Genomic DNA, 27,443 nt, shown 5'->3' with positions numbered 1-27,443 from the left:
CAAGCTGCAGCAAATCACACCGCTTCTTTTGTTACTCTAGTTTTCCATGTCATTTTCTGAAAAGTCACAATGGACTGATGAAACCGTATATTCACTTTTGCAACAAATCGTAAACGATAACCCTGGCAAAAGAGAATATAAATCACCTGTAGACTAAGCTGGAGAAGACTGTGTAAATGTGCAGATTATGCAGTTTAGGATGTAATCATCTCTACCAACAGGGCTTATATATTGCACTTTTTCTTTTGCAATACTTCATTGTAATTATTAGCCTCCTTTTTCTGCCAACTCTGAGTTTAAACATACTGTCTTCCTGCCAAGGCCATTTGATTATAAACAGCAAAGCAGCACATAAACGCAGGCAGCTGGGGAACAGATACAGTTCAGACACATGGATCATTGGGAAGAGGCGTTTAAATTTCTTAGGCCCTGATCCTGCAAACATTTAAGCACATGAGTAGCTGTACATACCCGCATAGTTTCTGCAAATTCAATGGGACTATTCACGTACATAAAGTTACTCACGCATTTAACATTTGGCAGGATCAAGCCCTTAGTTTTTCCAATTTGCTTGTTTCCTTGGGAATTATTTTACTGAAAAGATGTGATAGTTAAAGTCATAGGCACACTTTGAAGTGAGCTATGTCTGGGTAGATGCAGTCTTGGGATAACTAACGTATGTAGTTGTAGTTGTGTTGGTCTCAAGATATTAGAGAGACAAGGTGGGTGAGGTAATATCTTTTATTGGACCAAGTTCTGTTGGTGAGAGAGACAAGCTTTCAAGCTACACTGGTCATCTTCAGGTCCTGAAGAAAAGCTCTGTGTAGCTCAAGCGCTTGTCTCTCTCACCAACAGAAGTTAGTCCAGTAAAAGATATTACCTCAACTACCTTGTCTCTGGAATAAGAGGAAGAGGGCGAATTTTTATGAGCTTGCGCTGTGTAGATCTTTCTATATAGCACAAGACAATATACCTTTGGGTCTGCACTCTAAGGGAGGAGGACACCTGAGTGCTGGGACAAGTCCTTTAAGCTGAATCTTCCCAGAGCTGATCTCAGTGTCTTTCTGCAGCTGGGTGTGGCCCTGCCTGTGTGTGTGCTAGAGGAGGCTTAAGAGCTTGGCTCAGCAAGACAGGTTAAAAGGGGGCCCATGCTGGCAGAACAGGTGGGCTCAGTGGTATCTCAGCACATCAGGTGGCACCTTGAAGGGGGGCAGCCTGTCACACTTGGATTCAGCGATGCTTTACATAGCTAGGAAGGGCCTTATAAATAAACCACTGCCTTGAAAAGCCACACTTGCAGAACAGCATCTCTGCAACAGAAATGACTGAAAAACTTTTTTTTAGACAGAAGGTTGGATTCTGTGGAAAACAGCAAAACTTATGGAGCAGTCCATGATTTTCTACTGGCCTCTGGCAATGACTTGCAAAAAACAAACAAACAAACAAACAAACAAACAAACAAAAACAAAAAACGACAACACTTTTTATCTTCCTGCTCCATTGGTAGGGGTCAGCAGCTGTGTGTTCGTCTTGCCACGTTTCTTTATTTTAGTCCAGCAACCAACAGCAATGTTACCATGCCAAGACTTGGATTTGTACATTTTGTGTATGTTGGATAATAACGTTTTGGAAAATTTGTCCTTCAGAAATATAAAAGGTCACCCAATTCTCCGCTGGGAGTTGCATTTCTGGTTCTTTACTCTATTTTGGAATATCCACTTCTATCAATTGTATAATTTCTTGAGGCTCAGAATGATATAATTCGAAAACACTTTTTTTCCTTCCCAAAAACTACAAACAGTTTCCCAAATTTCCTTTTTGTTACCAAGACGATAGGTACTGTTATTGATGGGACAGAGGAGAATTGCAATGATTTATGTTTTGACTTCTCCACATTTCTCATTCATATTGATGCCGGCCATTGATCTTGCTAATATTTTACATATGCAATGTATTTATGGTAGTGGGTAGGTGGGAGGATGAAGACAAATAATCTCAATTTCCTAGATTATTTGCGTGACATCCTCCATGTCTCATGTCATTTTTTATTATTAGAAAAGAGATATATTGCTCTTTTCTCCACTTGTTTTTGCCCCTTTGATTGAAAAGACTGAGTCTCAATCTAACTGTAATCACAGCTATTGTGAGAGCCTGCAGTCATTGCCTGATGTGGTACTCTAGTTATGATAACTCTGTGCCATTATACCAAGGTTTTCAGGACTATCACTTGCTTTCTATACATTCACAATTCATTGACCTGCATCACAAGTCACTAGTTAACTAGAGGAGCAAACCATGATCCTAATTTTTGGACATTGCAATCAGCAAGGAAACCAGCATAGCAAGAAGCATGTTTTTGAATTGCACTGATTTATGAACATCAGGTTACATCCCATACCATTACACAATCTACTGCTAGGTAGTGGGGGATAATTTTCCTATATGTAAATGAAAGCAGCATCAGTCACACGTTTATAAACACAGGGTATTGCAAGGCGCATTGTGCCCAGACAATCAGCAAGTGGTCATAGTCCGCTACAGCTCCTGTGTTCTGCTGTAAAAAACTTGGAGACAATCTACCTTTTCTTCTGTCCCAGAATTTAAAGTAACAACAAAATGCAGACAAACCAATGAACTTCAGTGAAGGGTACCAAACACCCTGAATCCTAATCTAGGAATCTGTTCCATGCTACCACTTTTAAGCCTTATTGAAACTTAACATGCTTTTTAAATGGATAACGTGGTGTGCACCCAAGCTACATAATTTGCAAACTGTGCTACAAGATTATTATACATCAAATCCAATTTTAGAGTCAGATACCTAGACAAGTGTGCTACAGAACCATGTTCAAGTCTGCAGTGGGAGCAGAGATCAGAGCATATTTTTTGAATTTCCATGTTGCAGATACATGAAGCAAGTGACTGTTATGTTAACATCTCTGCATGTTCATTTTATGACAGTGCTGTAACTTGGTTGCATCCTGCATTCAAGTACACTGCTGCAGTGGGGTTGTCCAATGTAACTGAGTGCAGAACTTGGCCCATTGTGCTCCAATCCCCCTACAGGACAAGTACTGCAGTAAATCAAGCTATTGAACTTATTATTGTTCAAGCTCAGCAACTTTATAAATGGCTAAGGGTACATGCAGGATGAACTTGAGGTGCTGAGGAAACACATTGGTCAGTGTTCCATCCAACCTTATGAAACCACAGAATGCAGTGATATTTTCAGTAGCTGTGATGTTCCTAAGTGGAAAAGGATTTCTACTGTCATTGATTCCAGTATCCTTTCCATTGCAATTATTGTCATTATTGTACAATCCCCAAAAGCAGCATCTCTCAGTACAAACATGCCTGCCCAAAAGGACTTGTATCGAAAACCCTGATCCCCTGAGTGCTTAGAATGATGGCCTAGTGCAGTGGTTTTCAGGCTGCGTACCCCTTTCGAAATAATGAAGTCTACCACATACTCCCATCTGAGATAGGGTCATATTATACCTATGATTAGATTGCCAAGTCTGATTAAATAAAGTGCGTTGTCTGCCACTACAGGATTTTTCTCATGTACGCCCTGACGAGCGCTCACATGCCCCTCTTGAAAACCACTGTCCTAATGGATAGGGCACTGGCCTAATACTCAGGAAATGTGGGTTCAATTCCTGCTTCTGCTACAGACTTCTTGCATGGTCTTGGGCAAGTCACTTAGTTGTATATCTACACTGCCAAAAGAAGTGTGATCTTATCTTCAGTTAAAATAGCAGTGAAACATAGTCACTTGAGGAGGAGTCTTTGGGCTGAACTTCAGCTGTTAGCCAAATTGTGTCTGTACTGCTATTTTAACACAGATTAGCGAACTCCAGTTAAGAACATACCTTTTTTTAAAGCAGTGTAGACATATCATTAGTCTACGCTGTGCCTGTGAATTGTGGATGATATCTCCCTGTCTCACTAGGGTGTTGTGAGGTAAAGTCTTTCAGTAGTTGTTAGGTGCTCAGACGCTACTTGGATGAGGGCCATAGAAGTAAGTAGATGGCTAACTTTAATCACATCCCATTGACTTCAATCTGAGTTTTAGCAAAATGGCAAAATTCTGCATTGATTCATGCTGATGCAACCCCACTGCAGCAGTATAAGTAACTGAGAGCAGCAATTAGCTAATTATTCAAGGATTTCAATGGGACTGCTGGCAAGCTAAAACTTTTGGCAGGTTCAGAGCCTAATTTCAGATACAATGGAACAAGCAGGGAGAACTAGGGGCCAAAGACAGGGGTTGCAGCAATAAGTTACTCAGCAAAGGCTAGTATACGGCACGGTGGAGCAAACATTCCCCCCCGTATGCACAAATTAAAGAAAAGTCTCATTTCTTGAGGTCATTGCAACAGAAGTCATGTGTTAGTTGCTTACCATGGGTGCCGGGCTGCTTGCTCACAGGTATATCTTTTGTTAGGGTCTTTCTCCATCAAGTTCCGAATAAAATCTTTAGCTGTAAAAAATAAAATAAAATAAGCAAAAGCAATTGGGCTGATGCCTGGAGAAGCAAGGACACACAGTGGTATTTAAAGGTTCGTCTTAATGACACTGGTGTATGACACAATGACTTTCTTCCCCTTCCCCCGCCCACTCAGACAAGACCCTCATCAAAATGAAGTGTGCCATTCATAAGACTAGCCCAATAGGCAAGATCAATAATAATAATAAAGACACAGGAGTCAATTAGTCAAGTTTGATCGCACGGACTGAGCATTCCAACTCTGCATTAAGGAGGTCAGACAGATATTTAAGTTTCCACATTCCTATTTTAACCATTTAATAATTATTTAATAGGCCTCCCCAGAAGTAAACTAGCGGCTTCACAGAAGACACAGTCACTGGCCCCAAAGGATTTGTGTGTTACATTTTAAATGTGACGCCATGAGTGAGGGTGACCAAAAGTAGGGAGGGGATGGGGAGAAGAAGAAGGAGGGTTACAGAGCCTGTGATTACTCATTTCAGTCAAGTCACATCTGGGTGGTTCTGTTAATGTTTTGGCTGCTGTTAAATATAAGAAAGATAGGTGGTGACTGTGATCAGCTCACGTGGGCTTGAAGCAGTGTGTGTTCAGGAGACTTTTCAATGGAGAGAAGACCACTGAAGGGAGGACATCAAAGGTATCTGGGGTAACCTGAAAAATGTGACCCAAGTGCCTGGCTGAGAAGCCAAACTTGGAATAAAGTGGCTTGATTTAGGCTTCTGGGGTTAATCTGATCTATTTGGGGGAGATTCCCAAAAGCGCTCTGGGGATTTCTCAGGAAAAGTCCCACTGACTTTCAGCTTTGTTGTCCTAAATTCCCTAAATCTTCTTCTGGATGGATTTCTACGATCACCATGGTATCTGGGCACCAGATGTACACAGTATGAAATTTTGTAGTACTAGGAAGTTGTTAGCTGCCCCAAGCACAATCCGGCCTGGGACTCCAGTACATAATTGGGTGGCTAGCCCACCCTGCCACCTGTGCTGTGCCGTGCCGGATGCACTGATATTTTTAACATGCTCATTTGATCAGAAATAGCACCTGTACATCTGTCCAAGCTGGAAATTATACCTCCAACTCCAGTGTACAAATACCTTAATAACATGCCTGGGTTAAACAGCAAGTCTGGCAGATCAATCCAGAACGTCTGACTCCCAGCCTAGTGCTATAACTATTAGACCGCATGCCCTCCCTTCCCAGGGGATTGATGGGATTTTTCTTTCCTTGTTTTAGCCATTTTCATTTGGAAGCCATTGATTTCCTGGGTTTGCTTCTTTCCTGTTTACACTGCACAGATTCATCAATCTGACCAGCAATACACATTCAGGAAAAAAAGCTGAATTGTTTTCTATTATTGGAGACAGATGAAAATGTGCATTTTATTCGGATGTGCTGGAAAAACGAAAGTATGTTGTTTTCTTGGGGCTGAATACTAATTCTCATTTCATGGTCTTCTCTACAAGTCAAGTTTGGGTGCTTTATGCCTGATGCTGGGAGGAGACAGGACTTAATTTGAGGCTCTCAAAGAAATAATTTCCCATGATGCTTAAAAAATATTTGGGTTAAAATCCTGCCCTCAGTTGAACATATAGTTCCCTCTGACCTCAAGTTAATAGGAGTTAGGCATACTATGGAGATCCAAATTTCACCCTTGGAAAGTATGCATGGTAGACGTTAGTAATATGAAGGAATGTGCAAGACGTGGCTATTGCAATTAAATGAGCTCCTTACCAGAGTCCGAGATGTCATCCCAATATGGAGAGTCAAATTCATATTCCGCCTTAAGAATCTGCTCAAAGAGCTTGGAGTCATTTTCATCATAAAATGGAGGATATCCACAGAGCCTAATAAACAAAACATATCAGGGGATGTGAAGCACTTCAATCGCTTTCTGGGGAGAAGGTAACAAATGAGGAAGAGGAATTCATATTCGTGAATCATGACTGAAATACATGGCACCATTCAAGCTTCCCAAAAGAGTCACGTGCTTCTCTAATAGATGCTGTCTTTGGTCAGGAGCAAGTACCTTGTTGCAGCTACAGACAGAGTCCTGATTGCTGAAGGCCCAATCCTGACCCTTGTGTGAAGCACAAATGAAGATGGACTTTATTCAGGAATTCTCCATGGAAACCCCAGCACAGCGGCTACTACAGCCTCAGAGTTGCAGAGGCATCTGTGCTCCACCCCCACCCCCGGCTCCCTTTTCAGGGGGCATTTGGCCAATGGACCCACAGGATCAGACACAATAGCCATGATCCCCTTATCCATCCCTGCTCCTATGAGGGAGGGAAGTTTTCATGGAGTGCTGCTCCATGTTGCAGAGAGAGATCAGAACCCCCGGCACAGCCTCTATCACAGCTGGGACCTTTCTCCATAGCCTTCCTTAGCCCTTCTGAAGTCTCTGGCCCCCAAAACGGTCCACACACAATTTAAATCGACTTCCTTCCAGTGGTTTAGGGCCCAGGCAGCTCCGATCTGGTGACAGTGCAGAGGCTCCCTAGGCTGGCAGGCATGCCCTACCCTTGGAACTCTGGAGCGCAAAAAGGAAGCATGGCACCTGTAACAAGCTCTGCTGGCTGGGGCAAGGTAGAGGCAGAATCAGGACTAGCCCTGAGCACTCTCTGGTACATCTGCATTACAGCCAGGGGCGTGAGTGGCAGCTCATGTAGACACACCCGCACTAGCTGTCCTCTAGTTAGCTTGCTAAAAACAGCACTCAAAAAACACATACACACAAAAACACTCAAAAGGGTGTGGAGGCGCAGGCTTCAGTGCCGGCTGCATAAGACTGCCCAGCCCTCCTGGGCATATATTTGTGTGGGCAGCCCACGCTGAAGCCTGTGCCGTGGCGTCCTCACTGATATTTTTAGCAAGCTAACTAGAGGACAGCTAGTGTGGATACATCTACACGAGCTGCCATTCATGTACCCAGCGATAGTGCAGGTGCGCCCTCCCTTTTGTGCCAGAGGCACTAGCTATGAGGGGAAGGTTCTTTGCCCATCCATCCCATCTTACTCTTAATGTCCCACAGAAAATAAAACTCCTGAATCACTGCTAAAGAAAAGCTGTACTTATCAATCATTATTATTTGGATTTGGATAGTACCCTCAATGCACTAGGCACTGTTTGCCTACACAGTCTCTGCCCCAAAGAGCTTACAATTTAAGGGGGAAAGCAATATACTGATAAAGGGCAAGGGAGGGTGAATACACTCAAAATATAGATAATTTTATATATACATTTAAAATTAAATAAATACATTCTAGCTCTACCCAAATGCGTCTCAACCTACTCATTATTAGTTGGCTAATTTCTTGTAGGTGTCATATCATCCCTCCCCCTATGTACCTAGCATATTTATCTAGCTCCAGCCCTCATGGTATCTAGATGCTAACAAGGTATATTTGACAAAGAACTACAAATAATTTAATGCTTGATCTTTTGCATCCATATAACAAAAAAAAAAAAAAAGATCCAATCCTGGAATCCTTGTTTTATCTTTACTTAGGCAATTCTCCTGGCCCTATGTATTTATAGCTAGACATTTTGGAAGCTTAGCGCTAAGATAACTAGAATGTTAGCATACATAAAACATTGTCTGCATAGTTAGACCAGATGAGCAGTGGCATTTTAATTAAAGCATTCAAAGATTTTCCCCAGTTGTCTTGTTTTACATACAGGTCTGAACACCACAATTGTAAAATGAGAAATGTACTTTGGAGATTGATCCAGCATTTAAGAGAATTGTGCTTTTGCTCACAGTAACACAGGACCTTTCTATCTGCTCTGTTCCAACTACTATGTCTGCACTGAGTTGCACCAATCTTCATCACTTATCTTTAGGTTAGGTTAGTTCTCATGCTGTCACTTGAGTAGTGTAGGGGCCATGTGCTTCCATAATGTTCTGTCCTGTGTCAAATCTGGCACGTTACACCTATGAGGAACAGGTGTTTATTGACGCTGTCCGGCCACTGTGTTTGAGGAGGTCTTTTCCATCCTGCATTCATTGGGTCAAAGTTGAAGATGATTATAGCAGAGAAGTTGGTAGGCATTTGGAACAAAAGACCATACCACCTTTGAGAGCACTGGGTATCTGTTTGAGAGCACAGGACCTGTTTAGTTAGAAAACAGATATCTTCATTTGGCTTGAATTTCTACCACTCAATGTTTTTGATCATTCAAAGATGCTTAATCTGAATGATACTGAATTAATCTTTTTAATCTTGACAGTGGAGGCCATGTTTCAGTCCCATCGATCAGAATACTGACCATATATCCGCAGCTTTGTCTCTCTCCTTATCAGGGTGTTCAATTGGCAGAAGACATTCTCGATGAAGCACTCCATTACTGATGCTGCTTTTGCAGTGATGTCTTCAAGTTCTTTCTCGGTGAAGCCCATGTTACCAACAACAGAGCCGAGGGAGGTGAAATCACCAACAATCTTGACTGGGAGGTTGCCCACTAAGATGCTAGAGCCTGCAGTGCATTCAGAATTACTAACAGGAAGAATTTTGGTTTTGCCCCCAAATTATTTTCAGGCTGACTTTTGCAGCTGAGCTTTCTGGGGCTTTAAGCACAGCAGTCAGCTCGTGCATTGCTTTGACGACTAGCGCTATGTCACTGGCTTATCATCAAGACGCATGCCTAAAATGCATTTACTTAGTGTCTGTTCAAGCACGTGGCTTATTGCAGAGTTCTGGGGCGGCAATGCAACTCAGTCGAACACCCAACCTAATTCGGAAGAAAGCAGTTCTCTTCCCAGTTACAAGAATGCAACTTGAGGAGTCATGCAAGAGAAGGAACTTTCTACACAGCTTGTCAGGGAGGACTACGAGTTTCAAGATTAACCAGAGTGACTCCCTGTCAGAGTATTTGAGGTGTTCATCTGAGCAGCTTCAGTTTTGGTACTGCACTTGTTGCTTCAACTGTACCGCCACGTCTCATTGGTAGGCAGTCTAACCTTCTGTGCTAAATGCACTGTACAGGGCAACACCAGCTCTGCCAGACTGGGTGGAGCCCATCCCGGGGTTCTCATCTTTGCCTACAGGACCCATGCCTAGGGTCGGATGGGCTAGCAACTGCTATGAAAGTAATGAATGTGTTTGCCTCAGATCAATGTGATTTATGATATATTAAAAATTAATCTCACAAGTAGGGGTCTTTTATGTATTGAACAGAAAAAGTGTTAACCCTTAATAAGGAAGGCTCAAAGAAGCTGCTCATTAGAAAAATGTCCAGGTTAAAGATGCCAATCATTGGCCTCACTGAAACCCACCTTAAAGATAGAGGGGAAGAAAGAACAGGCAACTATCATCTTATGCAGTCAGGTGCTCAGGACACGAGAAAGGAAGGAGTGGGTCTCCTCCTTAAACGTCATATATGCAAACTGATCTCTTCGTCTGAACCAATTTCCAGTCACCTACTCAAAGCCCAGCACCAGCGTAAGCATGGAAGATGGACAATTATTCTTTGCTATGCTCCAACCAACGAAGCTTCTGATGAAGACAAGACAGAGTTCTACAGTCAACTCAGCAATCTTCTGTGAACCACCTTGAATGACGACATCGTCACCCTCCTAGGTGAATTTAAGGCTATTGTTGATAATTTGAGTAAAGCATGAAAAAACGTTACTGGGCCTGTTACCCTGGATGGTGAACACTTTTTACAGTTATGTGTTTCTCATGAGCTTGGCATTATGAACACCTGGTTTCACAGGAAGCAAATTCACCAATTTACTTGGCGGAGTAATGACGGCCCAACAAAGAAGATGTTTGATTACGATAATCTCTTGTAATTGAAAACTATCCATTTGCCACTGAAGAACATAAAGTCATCTCTGCAAATTTGTCTTAGACTAAAAAGCTCAGGCAAAGCAATGATTGGGTTACCAAAATTTGATTTATCTAACCTAAAAATCGATAGCATTCGAAATCGCGATGCAGTTGAAATCTTGAACAGGTCTGAGACCCTGCCAGAGTGTACTGATGCTGAACCTGCCTGAAAGGACTTCAGATCCCACATAATCAATGCCACTATGACCATCACTGGACCCCAAACAAAGCGCCCAAGAAGCCCTGGATCTCTGTTAATCCCTTAACCATCACTGAAAAGCATTGCGTGGCTCATTTGAGAAGTAATATGTGGTCACATATTGTAAGCTACAGGGGTGCTTGTAATAAAGCAATAGATGCTGACTGCAAACCTTTTGTGGAAATCAAAGCCATCACATTGGAGGAAGCTTCTGTGATGCTTTTCGCAGGGAGCCCAGAATGGTAAGCCACTGTATTACCACACCACCTCAGCAAGAGAGAGCTTTGCTGGAGCTTAGACGGTGTGACAGGTCCTTGCCAACTGGTTTGTCTGCCTCACCAGCCAACTCCTTGAAACTCTGCCAGTCTAAACCTTGCCTTGCAAGTATCATTCCGTGAACCCCAGTTCCCAGAGGTGTCTCTCTGCAGTATCCAGTCCCCCTCACTGGGACTCACAGAAATCATTAAGTATGCTGCCTCCAAAGAGGCCATGCGCAACCCAGCCTGTTAGAGTAACTGAGGACCCACACTTTAATATAACAGCACTGAGATGGTTTATAGTAATACTAAAGAATGCAGATTTAAGTGATACTAAGCAAGAGAAAAAGAGACAGATCTGGTTACAAAAATAACATGCTGTCTAGTAACTGAAACATAACTTTAGCAAGCTACAATCTTGGCCTAAGCAACTTTCTCATTACATCAAGCTACCAGCATCCCCAGCCTTCAAGCCAGAAGGATCCACTGTTCACAGAATCAGAGGGCATTGCTCCCTTTGTCCCCAAATGACGGATACCAACACGGCTTTTTGCTTTTCCTTATATTTCCCCAAACTCATTATTTTGCCCCCACGGTCAGGATGACTCCCTGCTCTTCTTCTCTTCCTATGGACTTCCCGTCCTCCTGTTGACTCTCGTGTAAATGGGGCGCCCATTGTTTTGGTTCTACAATGCTTTATTTCATTGGTGACAGGGAGATAGCTGCCTTCCCTCCCGTCTGGAAGAAAACCTGTTTCTCCCTTTGTTTGGTCACAGACTTTAAAGCATAATATCAATGACTATCCATAATTCCTCATATAGTGTTAATACATGCACGTCACAATTATATTAATCACCAGTGTGTCACTGGCTTTCATAAAAGACCTTACTTGATACACTTTTATAGTACAATGATATTGTATACAATCAGTTGATTCAATCATTCTTTGTGGTTCAGACCCCCTGGGGGTGTCTGGAACCTGATTGTCACACCTTCTGCCAGAAACAATGTTGCCTCCTAATATAAACACTTGCGCGACCTCACTGAGGAGAAATGTAATTCACTCAGAGTGATCTACTTCAGTTCTGGCCAGCTAATCAATACGAAAGTGGAGTGCAAGGCATCCTGGAGTGAACTTGAAATGCACCTCCAATTTCTTTGCACCCTGACATTAAGGCTGCTGATGAATTGACCCATTACACACAAAATGATCCTGGTGAATTCACTATCGACAAACTCCACAGCGTTGTACAGAAGTATAATGGAAATAAGGAGGTAGGAGTATGTGGAATTCCTGCAGAATGGTTAAAAAGTGATAGATCAGCTGTTGCTAATGGCTGCACACACTGTTCAATATCATCTGGAGAACAGATTCAGTCTATCCGACTGGCAAAAAGGCATTATTTTCCCCCTTTGGAAACAAAGGCAGCAAATGAGACTACTGCAACTATCACAGCATTACTCTTCTACCCTTCCCAGAGAAAGAATTTGCTTCTGACTTGCTGGCCCAAGCTGCCGATATCTTAAGGAGAAAGAGAGGACCACAACAAGTTGGCTTTACTCCTGCCCATCCCACGATGGAGCAAATCTTGACAGAGCGGCAGCTCATAAAAAAGTGATGAGAATTCAAGCACCCCAATTACACTTCTCTTTAGGCCCCGATGTGAATTGTTCTTTTACACACCTGTCTGATACAGAACTCGTATAATACTTTCATAAGGTTTTCTTAACCCCCAGGATGATTAACCTAAATAAAGTATTTAATTCAAGAGAGCCAGCCATTGTAAACAGACTAAGGATTTAGCTGAAACATTACTCTGTAGCACCAACAGGAGTGAGAGAAAAAAAATCTGTAAAATATAAAATAGCAGCGTTATTTATAACACAGAGCCAGCTTCCTGCCCTTAAGGTTATTTGAACCCACTTAACACAGAGAGTAAAATTATCGATATTTTGTTAACTCTGAAGATTCAGTCTGCTTTACAGATAGATTTTATATACTGGGCCAGCTCCTGATCTAAGGTACAACAGAATAAACCTGGAGTAACTCCACAGGAATTTGTAGTGTTACACTGGATTTACTGTGGTATAACTGAGGCTGAAATCTGGCCTTTTATCTTTCAAAGCCGACGTACTCTGCTGCTGACAGGTGTCCCATTTGGGCAAGTGCTCTCATCAAAGGCCAATAAGATGTTTTCACACCAGCCAAGCACTTACATTTAAATCAAGATTGGAAGTGTTTCTAGAAGACATGCTCTACCTCAGCCACAAGTTATTGGACTCCATGCAGGAATCACTGAGTGAAATTCTATGGCTTATGTTATGCAGAAGGTCAGACTAGATGATCACAACAGTCTGTCTATGCATCTAAACAAGACATAACATGCCACATGCCTGATCAATGAAAACATAAAATAAAAATAATTCAGACAACTGGGATAAAGCTCCATAGTTACTTAACTCTATGACTGCTTAAGAATGTTAACGTAACCTACATTATTATGGCAACTATCAACGCTCAGAGCCCACAGTCACAGGGACTGATCATGCCCCCACGATACGGACACGGAGAGGAAGCTATTCATCCTGAATAATACCATCATGGTTATCTTGCCTGTGCAGCTACCTTCAGGTGTAGAGATCTTGATACAAAGGAACCTACCCAGTTTCGCTCTTCAGCAAAGGGTAGAAGGGAAAGCTTTACACACAGAACAGAAACTGACTAGAATTCTAGCCTCTCTCTCTGTGTGATCTCTACTCTGTAGCCTTTCCATGCCAGAGTGGGAGAGTGCTGTTCACTTTGCAGGCTACACAGTACTGCTAAGCAGTGTAGTTGTAGCCATGTTGGTCCAAGGATATTAGAGAGCAAGGTGGGTGAGGGAATATCTTTTATTGGACCAACTTCTGTAGTCTCTCTCACCTACAGAAGTTGGTCCAATAGAAGATATTACCTCACCCACCGTGGAGCACTAAGGGTGACATTTTCAAAAGGGCTGAAGAGACTTGGGCACTGAGGAGCCTCAGGCCCACATCCTGAAAGGTGTTTCCCCCACGGTATTGGAATATTGGGACTGAAGAGTGAGATCTGTAAGGGCAGGGAATGACGGGGAGGGAAATATAAACTTATGAATGGCTCATTTGCTACCTGTGGGTTATACCGAATTGTATTTCTGTGCTGCAGGGAGCAGAGCTGCTTATTTAAATAAAATGTACATAAAATTGATATAAATTTCAACAATTGTATTTTTTTCCACTATTTTTATTTATCTAACTTTTTGTTTTAACCAGTCTACAGGGTGGTCGAAATCTCTCTCTCTTTCCTTAGGTGGGCTCTTATCCCATGATCTAGATAAAAGAGGCTCCATGGCTCTTGGCCCCTCTCCTGCATTTCCCAGTATCCTCCTTAAAAAACAAACCAAAAAGGTCCTGAGGAAATTACAAACCCTGGCTCTTGTGGTCTGCACGCTCCTTCCTGTTCCAGTGAACAGGCATGTGCATGTCCTGTCAGGCGGCTCTAGCGAGAGTAATAACTCATTTAAAGTGTACAGTATACTGATTACTTTGGCCGAGGTACAAGAGCTAAGTTAGGTTTACAGAGGTTTATGGCTGAAAAATGTTCCGCCTTCAGGTAATTGCAGGGACAGATGGTGGCAGTTAAATACTGCCCTGTGCTAGGGAGCCATACAGAAGCATATGCCCAAGAAAGAGCTCAAGGAGAGATTCTCCCTCAGCAGGAGCAGTCCCGTCCAGAGCTCCTTCAGGAGGGCCTGCACTGCACCATCCCCGAGAGGAATGTGCTCCACTCTCTGCATATGGTCAGCTCTGCTGACAAGTCCAGAACTAAGGGAGTCATTTTCTCACTCCATTCAGATATTTGCATGTTCCTCTCATCACAGCACAAGAACAAGCTCTTGTTCCAGCTGATTAGCTATTATTAACTATCCCTGATATTAACACTTTTCCAAGGTCTCCTACCATGGGCAATGCAACAGAACCTGCTAATAGGTGAACTGGCATAGAGTGAAACTCTGTGAATGCTGAACATAGAGAAGAGCCTGTATGTGGCTGGCAGTGTTCAACTGAAACACCCCACCCTGTTAGGAATAAGTGGGTTCTGACAACAAACTGAGCCAGATGGTTCAGTACCTCTATCTTGATATATCCGAGATAGCAGCAATTTTCTAGGGAAAGATGATATAGGGTGTGAGCAGGGCAGCCCTGAGAGAGGAACCCCAGGAGAAGCCAAGCATGGAGAGAAGGTGTGAGTAGAATTTTATGTCATCTTATTGTTAATCTGTTTAACAGAGCCAGAGCCCAGGAAGGGAGATGAGTTTGGATTTCACACAGAGCATGGACTGGCTTTGCAAGGCAAAATGGGAAAGGACCCTGCTCAGAGTCCCGAAGTCATCCCACATGCAATTTGTGATGGCAGTGAGTTGTAGTGGAATTCCACTTTCTGGGCCAAATTCCAGGGTCCTTACCTAGTTTTTACTTGATCCTTACTTAGCCAAAATCCTTGAGACTTAGATTTGGCCCATTGTGAAGATCCTGTGTGAAAAAAAATGACCTCACTTTCAGAAGGTTTTGCTATATTTCTTTAGTTATGCGAATAGTCGAAATAAAATACACAATCTCTCTCCAGTGGGAAAATCCTAGTTCGCCCTGGGGGAGTTTCAATCCACTGTTAGCTGTCATCATTTTCTTGAGTACTTTAAGGACTATTTAAGGGTCTTGCCACGTCAGAAATAGCAACTGGCTGTTTCTTATGTTTTCTCTGTGCCTACCATTCCCACCCTTCCCCAAATGTACTCCCACCCTGTAACCAAATAATAAAATGGGATGCTAATAAGAGAAAAACGGCCGGTCTTGCAAAAGAGAACCATGTTTTCTGATGTTCTACGGAAAGTGCTGTAGGGGCCTGCTTAATGTACCTATTTCCTTACCAAAGCAAAGCAAAACAAAACAAAACAAGCTACACAAGTTCCCACTGCATAATGGTTGTGATTCCACTTACAGGAGAGGCTCTACACATCACATGCATATTGCCAGTGTATAGCTTGCAATCAATGGAGGACGTACCAGGGTAAATCATGCACACTTTTTATTGATATAATAGCACATGTTGAAATCTCTGTGTGAGGGGTGCACAAACCCCACACTAGAGAATAAGGGGTTAAGGAGCAGCAATGGGCCCAGGTGGCCCTGCCCAGCCATATCTGCAAAGTCTGTACAAGCTGGAGACGGGGCTTAAAAGGGGAAGCAGAGCAGCTCGGAGGAGAGTAGGCAGTGGAAGGGAGCAGAACTCTGCTCTGAGTTCTGGGGAAGTACTTCCCAGGAGCTCTTGTGGCCTGAGACTTGGGAAAAGAGACCTGATCGGACCTACAAAGGAGAGACTTGGGAAGGTCCGAGACTTTATTTGTGATTCTGTAATTTACTCCATGAGCAGAAGGGCAATTTGGGTAGGAAGCGGTCCAGGGGGCAGCTGCATAGCATCCTAACGTGCAGCACATAGCTGCCCACCATTGGGCCCTGGATTGGAGCCCAGGGGAGAGGGTGGACCCAGCCTTCCCTAGCCACTCCCAAAAGACAGGGCATCAACAGAAGCCTTTACCTCAGTAGAGTCCAGCTGGGGAAGACCCTAACTGTTCAAAGGCCCAGACCCGCAAAGTGCCCATAATAAGGTGAAATCCCTGAAGCCCTTGGAGAAGCTGAAGGACAGGACTATAACTGAAAAGGGGTAACCACCTGCTGCACTCATGCCTGTCCCCAAGGCAGCAGTGGGGGTGAATGTTCCCTTTTACACTCTGTAATGGGTAGAGGTAAGGCCTGGGGCAGACAGGTCTGACTTTGAAGCAATGCCCTGTATGGGAAGTTGTCCAAGTGTTACTTATTGTTGGAATATATGTATTTTTTCTCATTTTGAGCAGAGACACTCGTTCTGGCTGACACTACCACCTCTGATTGAACTGTACGGCTCTCCAGGGCACGACAATATGGAGAACACTGAGCACATTAACAAGGATAATGAAGCTACTGAAGGACTGATTTGGGATTGTATTTTCATAGGGTTTAACTCTGGCATCCTGGCCAGTCCCGACATGGGTAACCACATTCTGCTTTCATTAATTCCCCCTGCAGTGTCGAATGGATGTTGTTGCTCATTTCCTCTTCTAAGCTATTGGGCAGCGACGCTTGGTACTGCTAAACTTGCCACAATTCTCCCTGTGGGGGGCTCTGTCTCAGTGGTAGTGGGAATTATTTCCTGTACATCAGGCTGTTACATTTTGTACTGTACTTTGGGAAAATTTCAAGATAAAGTGTTATATAATGTAAGTTATTAGTATCATTTCATGCACATCTACATCGAAGTAAAAACCAACCCAACAACAGAGATGGCACGGTCTTTGGGAAGGGGACTGCCTTCTATAGATCCCTGTTGCTTAACAAATAATAATAGTAAAACAGTAACGATGCTACTCTATCTATGATTTGTTAAATATAAATAATCAGAGGCTCAAGCAGAATGTGCTGCAGCCCATGACTCTTTTCAACTTTATAATGCAATTTTCTATTTTTTGCTTCCATTAACTTAATCTTCGCCATGTACAGGAATCCGAGGGACCAGAATTTTAGCCACTTGGCATTCATGAGCTTGTCCATGTGGGTCCAAACCCATGGGATAGGAATTTGATAAAGTCTCTCACTCTTTTTTCTAGTAAACTGAACACATACCAAAACTGCCTTGTCGCCAGTGGGAAACGGAGCCCAACAATGAAGCTATTTCAAACTGGAAAATGTTACAACTGGAATAACAGGAAGTTTCAAGCTGCTAAAATTAGTTCTTGTGAGTAATGACTTTTTATATAAAATGAGTTTTTGATAAAATAAAACTCCATTGCTGCAGATGCTGAAATCTGGATGTGATTTTTAAAAAAGCATTAGTGGCTGGCACTGAAAGAAGGGAAGTATTTCCTAAGGCATCTTCACGTATCAGGGTTACATTTTTCTGTGTGCTTATGATCTATTATACAGCCAAATATCATCAGAAATAGTAATGCATAAGAAATAGCTTGTTTTCTCAATGTCATAAGCTCAAGACTATCCTAGGAGAGTGTGTGTTTCTGTTTGGATGTAGTTAAAGCACTAACAGTAACAATATTTTAAAAACATTTATGTCCTGCTTCTGAACTGGGTTCCCCTAAACTGCCATCTTTTTAAATTCAACAACAGTGACGTGCTAAGCGGAAGTAAGCTCTGGTAAATGTTTTCTTTTCTGCACAGAAATTATTTTGAATCTGACCCCCCTCAACACACACAATGATTGGAACTAACAGCCTGGTTTGTTAAGCAGGTATTGGCTTCACCTTCACCCACTGGAACTTTTTAGCCAGTCTAGAAATAGTAGAGTTCTCTGCCTAGTTGAGAGAGTTATTTTGGAAGTGTTAGCAAATAATGCAAGTATAAAGTCAAATGCAGTCACTCATCTCAGGCCAATTATCATCTTACCTGAAAATCCTAAACTGGTCACTCTCTCTTCATCCAGTCTAGGCACTAATACTGTTCTCATCAATGTGGTATGAAAAAGCCTGCAGGGCTATTTACTATGAAGACTGGGAGGAAATCCCTTCTCTTTTTCACCAAACATGTACCATTGGCTAAGTCCATCACAGGGGCTTCCACTTCCTTTCAAAGCATGAGGTATTGGGTATTACTGGAGATGGGATGTCGGAGTAATGGTGTGGCAAATCATTGTTATTATTAAACTTTTTAATGTATATAGTAAAATTAGATTTCTATTAGATATCTAATCCAGAAGCCTTAAAATTCCACCTCTTCTTATAGGACCTCATTGTTATTCAATGGATTTCACCCTGCTGGGCAGGAAATTCCCGATAGGGTAGGTATAATTTTAAGACTTCAGAGCAGTATGTGTATCTTTTTTGAAAAACACAAGCCCAAATTGATTTTGAAAACAAATAGGAGATACTGTTGCATTGATGCCAGCAAAAAACAGTTTCACTGGTGTGAAAACAGTGTAAATTGGTAACATTGCTTGAGCCACGTCTCAAGGGCAGGCCTGAAACCTTCCATCTGATAGTTACACACCGATCGCTGGGAGGACGTATTTCTTAACCTAGTGCTGGGGGAGTACACTGTTGATCATTTTCATGAGCTCAGCTCCTGCCTTCAGACTGCTAATTATAAAACAGGGATATTAGGGAGTGTAAAAGCAACTAGTGAAACAGCAGCAAAAAGCATTTGGTTGCATGTGCCATGGCTGAATGGAGCCGAGGACATGGATAGAACATGGACTAATTTTATCTCTGCATAACCAGGCAGCACTAGTCAGGCCTGCTTGTGTGTAGCCGTAGCAACACGAGTATTTCTATGGTAAAACCTTTACACTGAACTGTAACCGGGAAAGAGAAGCTAGTAGTGGTCAAGCCTCAGGCCTGCTGTTCTCTACCATCTAGCCCCTGAGCCAGGCTGAAGTACCATGCTTAGCATAGGCAGGACTGAGGACTTGACTTAGAAATGGACAGAAAAACCTTGCTAGCCTGTCCCTCTATTGCTAACCTAAGATTCAAAGCTTCAGGAAAACACATGAGGAGGAGTGCTTCACTCAGCAACGTGCCTTGGGCCCTGCAGCCCCATATTTGCAGCTGTTAGATGGCAGGTCTTGAGGGCAGTGAACACCACTCCTTTTTAAAGGAGTATTAGAGTCCCCAGGGATCTCTGAATTGTATAATATTAGGGCTGTTGATTAATGGCAGTTAACTCACACAATTAACTCAAAAAAATTAATCACAATTTAAAAAATTTAGCGCGATTAATCGCAATTTTAATCTCACTGTTAAGCAATAGAATACCAACTGAAATTTATTTTCAAATATCTTGATTTCCATTACAACACTGAATACAAAGTGTATAGTGCTCACTTTGTCATTTTACAGTGCAAATATTTGTAATAAAAATAATAATGTCAACAAAATAAATAGTATTTTTCAATTCACCTCAGACAAGTACTGTAGTGAAATCTCTTTATTGTGAAAATGCAACTTACAAATGTAGATTTTTTGTGTGACATAACTGCACTCAAAAACAAAACAATGTAAAACTTTAGCACCTACAAGTCCACTCAGTCCTACTTCTTGTTCAGCCAATCGCTAAGACAAACAAGTTTGTTTACAGTTATGGGAAATAATGTGCTTGCTTCTCATTTACAATGTCGCCAGAAAGTGAGAACAGGTATTCGCAAGGCACTTTTGTAGCTGGCATTGCAAGGTAATTATGTGCCAGATATGCTAAACATTCATATGCCCCTTCATGCTTCGGCCACCACTCCAGAGGACATATTCCATGCTGATGACTCTCTTTAAAAAACAATGTGTTAATTAAATTTTTGACTGAACTCTTTGGGGAGAATGGTATGTCTCCTGCTGTTTTACCTGCATTCTGCCATACATTTCATGTTATAGCTGTCTCGGATGATGACCCAACACATGTTTTTCATTTTAAGAATACTTTCACTGCAGATTTGACAAAACACAAAGAAGGTACCAATGTGAGATTTCTAAAGATAGCTACAGTACTGGACCCAAGGTTTAAGAATCTGAAGTGCCTTCCAAAATCTCAGAGGGATGAGGTGTGGAGCATGCTTTTAGAAGTCTTAGAAGATCAACACTCCAATGCAGAAGCTACAGAACACGAACCACCAAAAAATAAAATCAACCTTCTGCTGGTGGCATCTGACTCAGATGAGAGAAAGTGAACATGTGTCGGTCCGCACTACTTTGGATCGTTATCGAGCAGAACCCATCATCAGTAGGGCCCTATCAAATTCACGGCTATGAAAAATGCCTCATGGACCGTGAAATCTGGTCTCCCCCTATGAAATCTGGTCTTTTAGGTGCTTTTACCCTATATTATACAGATTTCATGGGGGAGACCAGTGTTTCTCAAATTGGGGGTCCTGCCCAACAGGGAATTGCAGGGTGGTCACAAGGTTATTTTAGGGGGGGTCGCGGTATTGCCACCCATACTTCTGCACTGCCTTCAGAGCTTGGCGGCTGGAGAGTGGCGACTGTTGGCCGGATGTCCAGCTCTGAAGGCAACGCCCCGCCAGCAGCAGCACAGAAATAAGGGTGGCAATACCATACCATGCCACCCCTCCTTCTGTGCTGCTGCCTTCAGAGCTGGGTGGTTGGAGAGTGGCAGCTGCTGACTGAGGGCCCAGCTCTGCAGGCAGCAGCGCAGAAATAAGGTTGGCAATACCATACCATGCTCCCAACCAGCAGCCACCACTCTCCAGCCCCCCAGCTCTGGAGGCAGCACCGCTGCCAGCAGCAGCGCAGAAGTGAGGATAGCAGTACCACAACCCTCCCCCTCCCCATAATAATCTTTCAATCTCCACACAGCTCCTTTTGTGACAGGACCCCTATAATTACAACACCATGAGATTTCAAATTTAAATAGCTGAAATAATGAAATTTACTATTTTTAAAAGCCTATGACCATGAAATTGATCAAAATGGACCGTGAATTTGGTAGGGCCCTAATCGTCAGCATGGACGTATGTCCTCTGGAATGGTGGTTGAAGCATAAAGGGACATATGAATCTTTAGCAGATCTTGCACGTAAATATCTTGCAACCCTGGCTACAACAGTGCCATGTGAAAGCCTGTTCTCACTTTCAGGTGACATTGTAAACAAGAAGTAGGCAGCATTATCTCCTGCAAATGTAAACAAACTTGTTCGTGTGAGTGATTGGTTGAACAAGAAGTAGGACTGAGCGGACTTGCAGGCTCTAAAATTTTACATTGTTTTATTTTTGAATAACCGACAGCAGGTTTTTTTTTGTACATAATTCTACATTTGTAAATTCAACTTCCATGATAAAGAGATTGCACTACAATACTTGTATGTGGTGAACTTAAAAATACTATTTCTTTTGTTTTTTACAGCGCAAATATTTGTAATCAAAAATAAATATAAAGTGAGCACTGTACACTTTGTATTCTGTGTTGTAATTGAAATCAATATATTAGAAAATGTAGAAAACATCCAAAATATTTAAATAAATGGTGTTCTATTATTTTTTAATAGTGGATTAATTGTGATTAATTTTTTTAATGGCTTGACAGCCCTATTTAATATATGTCCATCCTGCCCCAGAATAGCTCTGCTCCTTCAGTGCTCCTGAGACTGCACAAGGCAGGATTTGGCTCTAAGGATTTAGCAGTGCCAGTAGCTTTGATTCTCTCTGCAAAATTCTTTTGCCTCCTTCTGTTGTTAAAACTTGCGCTGAGGAAAATCCAGCAGTCGGTGATGTTTTCAGAGGAGAACATTGCAGACACTCAAGCAGAACAGCGAACGAGTCAGAAATCTGACAGTATTCAGGATCGTGGTGTTGTTAAAGAAAAACCGTGCGATATACTTAAAAAAAGAAGAAGTAAACAACCATTTGGGTGGCACTGGGGAAAACAAGTCATAAAATTTATACTCAGGGCTAAAAGAAAATGCAGTTGACAGACAAACAATATGCACTGTGCAGCAAGGGATAATGCAGCAATTAAATGGTGTGTAGCTGTGCTGCATTATGCAAAAGTTATTCCTGTTGACAAGCCATCCAGTGTTTGCACAAAGGGAAAAGGAACAAAGTAGGAACAATTTGATGCTGTGGCACTTCAGTCGCTTTTGCTGCAGACTTGTTTGACTGTGACATTTGTATAAAATGAAAAAATATCATCACTGGAAATATAAGCATCAACAGGTCTAACTTGGCTTCTGTTATACTTAGTAGCAACGGGGCTGTTCCCTGCTTCAGTGTACAAAGAGAACAAGTTTGTCAGGTTAGCTGTGCCCTGGCTGGCCTATCTGAGCCAGCCTATTGCAGCAGCCTAAACATGTTTCAAGGAACCACACATGGTACAAATGCCAATTGATGTAAAGAATCTAATGCTGCAGACAACATACACAATTCCTATCTAACCCACATACACACACAGGGAGCTGGGCCCAGAATGCTGACATTTATAACTCGGCATTCCTCACTTGAGCTGAAGGGAATCTCCCATAGACATCACAAGCAGCAGGTGCCTTCTCTTCCCTGTAGGCCAACCACTAGAGGTTGACCTCACACATTCATACACACACAGCAGGTTTCAGCTGCTGCCCATTGATCCCCAGCACTGTTATAGGCCCAGCTACCTAGACAGCAGGAATGTACCACTGCATCACCATGTCCCTGTGCCCAGGGGTTCCCAGACTCTTTCCATCTTGACGCCCATATCCTTTCACTTTCTGGCCACATCACAAATCGTCTTTGAAAATGTGCTACTGGAACTCCCTGGTGAGTGTGTTACAGGTCCCCCCGTGCCTGATCAGCAGAGTATGTGAGTCAGTTACAGTGTCACCTAAAGAGTCTTCAGCTCAAGCTGTAACTGCTCTCACTTTTAGCTCTGGAGGCCTGTGGTTCAATCCCTAGTGTGGGGGCCAACATGGCAGCTTTCACATCAGATGGGGCTTGTCCAGGATTCCAACTGCTGTGGGCTCAGACAATTGGGATGAGATTCCCTTGATCAGAGGAAGAATATACACAGGCGAGTACGTGTGACAGATCCGATAGTTATAAAATTAACAGATACTTACAAAATGTATGCAATTACCCCAATAGACCAACAATCCACCGCTTTGCTGTAGGGTTTCTGGGCCAGCACTTCAGGAGCTGGAAAAAAAAAAAAAGTCATACAGCTAAATGTAATAAGACCAAAAACTGTGCATGTTGCCAACATGTAGGACTCCACTGTCATTCATGGTACCTAGAATCCCTTGGCCAACATAAGAACATCTGTACTGGGTCAGACCAAAGGTCCATCTAGCCCAGTATTCTGTCTTCCAACAGTGGCCAATGCCAGGTGCTTCAGAGCGAATGAACAGAACAGGAGATCATCAAGTGATCCATCCCCTGTCATCCACTCCCTGCTTCTGGCAAACAGAAGCTAGAGACATTCAGAGCATGGGGTTGCATCCCTGACTATCTTTGCTAATAGCCATCGATGGACCTATCCTCCATTAACATATCTAGTTCTTTTTTTAACCCTGTTATAGCCTTCACAACATCCCCAGGCCCAATTCTGTGTAATGCTCACTATTTATTTTGGGAGCTGAGACTATCTCGACTTGTTCCCTACCTCCCAAACTCAGGTCTCATATTAGCAGGCCAAACCAGAAAGTTTTAAAGCGTATTTATTGAAAGAAAACTGTGAATCCGAATGCAGAGTTAGCTCATCATCTTCCGATGGCGATTAGAGGACTGAAAACAAAAACAAACACATAAAAAAATATAAAAAAAGACAGTCAGGGCACAGGATCATCAGCTTCCCGTCAAAAGAACTTTTGGTAATGTGAAGTAAAAACAAGACAGTGTTGCACAATTGCTCAAATGTACATTTATTAAGTTGCCAGCTCTGCGGCATTGTGCTATCAAATGGAAGATTTCAGGAAACAACTCAAATCGAGGGCCATGTGTCACCGAGCTGATATGCTAAATCTCCAGGAGAGGAATGAGAGCTAGACAACTGTCACCATACCTCCTACAGCCTGACTAATGAAGCATCACAGTTGTCAGAGTCAGGGGGAGCCACTTGCCCTTCTGTCTCAAGGAGCAAAGAGACCACAATAACTGAGAGAAACTAAAAGAGCTAGGAATTAGAGCACACACAAAAGAACTGAGCCTTATTTGCATTTAAAACTGTTAGCTACTAAATCTCGAGTTCCTGTGGAAGATGGAGGTTGAACATTTATTCAAATGCTTGTGGGTTTTTTTTTTTTTTAAATCACTGAAACTTAAAAAGGCACATTTACCACATGAAAGTCTGGAGAATTATGTCTATGCTGGTAGCTTTCATTTGCAAATGCTTAACACTGAATTTTAAACCCCATGACCTTAATCTTTTTCATGTAAAGAAGCTTTTGAATTTTCAAAGCAAAATGCCCATAGTAATGCAAAAATCATTGCTCATTATATTTATAAAGTTGACCTGCGGTGTTGGGTTTAAAAGCACAGGGTTTTCTCATGAGTACTGAGAAGTTTAAGGCCAGGTTCGGCCACAACTATTCATGTTGAGTAGTACTTTACTCTGCAGGTAATCCCACTGAAGACAATGGGGGCTACTCCAAAAGAAAGGGGCCACTTAATGTGGGCAAGCAAATCACAGTCTGGCCACTTGCAGTACACAATGCAGTACATTTACAGAGTGCCCACATAAAGATTTCCTGCTGCAGAGAACGAACAGTCTAAATAAAACAAGGCAAAGGAACCCAGGAGAAAATTTCTGGAGGAGGAGGGAGTGGAAGTTATTCATGATGAGGAGTTGCTTGGAGGAGAGTGTACAAGGAGGGATTTAAGGAGGACAAGGAACTTGGTTTCAAGCCTTCTCTCATACTGCACCCTATATAAGATACCGCCTCCTTGCTCTCACTGCAATACCTAGGGGCATGGGTGAATTCTCTATCACTTGCATTCTTTACATCAAGACTGGATATCTTTCTAAAAGATATATTATCACTGAAACAGAAGTGCAGAAATTATTGGGTGAGGTTGTTTGGCCTGTGTTATGAGAAGAGGTCAAATTAGATGCCACTTCTGGCCTTAAGAGTTGTGAATCTATGAATACAGATAATAAGTCTCTGCCCCAAAGAGCTTAAAATATTACTGGAGAAATGAAGCCCTGCACCAAGAGAGCAGGGAAGGGGACGAGGCAGGCAAGGATCATGAGTTCGCTTTGGTGGCTAGGCCCACATCTTGGTGGCATTTTCTTTAAATAGATGTTTTATTTTATAGGATAAATCGGATTATGATTAAGGCTGACTTTTTGCTTGGGGTTTTTTTGCTTGGTGGAGGGAGAAGTGTAGAAGGGGTAAGTATGAGTAGTGGAGGAGGAGCTAAAGGAAAAGAAGAACGGAGGAGGATGACAGAAAGGGTAGGCGAGGAAAGGGGAAGAGAAGACGAGAAACTGGCAGGGGAATGTGTGATCTGGTAGCAAATTGAATATGGGAGACAGAGGGATGAGAGGAGAACAGACAGTTCGTTAGACAGCAGGTGTAAATAAAAACAGTCCTAAAGGTAGGTTGGGGGTTCCGATTGCATCTCCTTGTGGCTGGTGTGTAGTATATACATTACATGGCCCCCTGCTCCGAATTCTGCTTCTGGAAGAGTGAGGAATGCTCTAGGAGCTGGAACTTTAAGCTCTTCCCACCGCTGCTGGGGCAGCCTAGTGTCCTCAATGACTCCTGGGGAATCCAGAGTGGGGTGTGGTGTTGGAAGCTGCAGTCCAGCCTGCTGCTTCCTGGTGCCAGCACATAGCCCTTGGCTTCCTGGAAATTTAAGTTGAAAACCCCTAATTCGCATCAGTGTGTAAACCTTTAGAAAATAGCAGCTCCCCAGAGTCCTTGGCAGAAGTGAGTGGGGCTTTTTGCCACGGCGTAACTCATCACATATGTTTTAATGAATTAGACCTACAGAAAGAGAGGAGTGAATTCTTCCCCACTTGTTAATTTCACTCTCCCTACCTCCATTTTCTGTCTCCGTTTCTCCACAGCCATCTGTCTTGTATTACTGCATAGCACCAACAGCCTCTATATTAATCACAGTTCTTGCTTTCGCCCATCGGAGCAACACAAGCAACTGGTTCTCACAGCTCTCTCTGAATTGGTTCTTCAGATCACTTATCACATCAGTTTTCTTTAGAATTCCATTCCCCAGTGTTTCTCCCCCAGCATATTGATCATTATGAGGTTTGGTCTGACCTGGCCTGGCCTGGCCTGGGGAGGAAGGTTGGCCCACTGGTTGGGGCACTAGTCTGGGTCTTGGAAGACTTGGGTTTAATTCTTTGCCCTGCCATGGCCTTCCTGTGTGACTTGGACTAGTCACGTAGTGTCTCTGTTCTTCAGTTCTCTACTCATGGGGATATTGCGAGGATAAATACATTACAGACAGTGTAGAACAGGGGTGAGCAAACTTTCTGGCCGGAGGGCTGCAACTGGCTATGGAAATTGTATGGTGGGCCTGGAATGCCTGGTGGGGGAGGGGGACTCTATGGGGTGTAGCATAGGAGGGGTGACTCTATAAGGGATGTTACCGAGGTGGGGGTAGGGGAAACTCCTGGGGTGTGGTGCCGGGGTGTGTGTGTGTCTCTACAGGGGCGGTACCGGGGACTTCTAGGGGCCATGCCGGCAGAGGCACCAAGGTGGCCGTACCAGGCACCACCATGGGCGGAGGCACCCTAGCTGGGACAAGGGTGGAGCCGTAGGAGACCGGGAAGGGACTGGGCATGCTCCTGTGTAGGGAGGGGCTGCCAGATAGGGGTGAGGTTCTGATCTTGGAAACAGTGCGGTGAATTTGTGCCTGCGCAGTATGACTTTGTGTGTGCTGGAAGATGCTGGAATTGTGAGTCGGGGGCTGGGGAGCGCTGGGCGGGCAGAGCGGGGTAAGTCCCCGACCCCGCTCCCCGGCGGGAGCTCGAGGGCTGGATAAAAATGTCTGATGGGCCGGAAGTGGCCCGCAGGTGTGAAGGATAATGAAGGCCATATAAGAGCCATAGATAAAATATGTGTCCACCACTGCTATTATAACAAATCCTAT

The 27,443-nt window shown here is 43.1% G+C and overlaps 1 protein-coding gene across 1 annotated transcript in view; it reads right to left on the bottom strand.

The window, feature by feature from the left end:
- CAMK1D (calcium/calmodulin dependent protein kinase ID) overlaps positions 1-27,443 on the bottom strand; it is a 352,953-nt gene that overhangs the window by 19,580 nt on the left and 305,930 nt on the right. Inside the window, exons 6-8 of the mRNA XM_054016595.1 lie at positions 23,450-23,525; positions 6,243-6,355; positions 4,405-4,483 (exon numbers count right to left, since the gene is read on the bottom strand). Coding sequence (XP_053872570.1) covers positions 4,405-4,483; positions 6,243-6,355; positions 23,450-23,525 — 268 coding nt within the window. The remainder of the gene's footprint in view (positions 1-4,404; positions 4,484-6,242; positions 6,356-23,449; positions 23,526-27,443) is intronic.

Source organism: Malaclemys terrapin, chromosome 1, assembly GCF_027887155.1.
Source record: "Malaclemys terrapin pileata isolate rMalTer1 chromosome 1, rMalTer1.hap1, whole genome shotgun sequence".
In the NCBI taxonomy this organism is placed as follows: domain Eukaryota; kingdom Metazoa; phylum Chordata; order Testudines; family Emydidae; genus Malaclemys; species Malaclemys terrapin.
The sequence above is the reverse complement of the archived record's forward strand: the minus strand, read 5'-3'. Positions and strand labels throughout refer to the sequence as shown.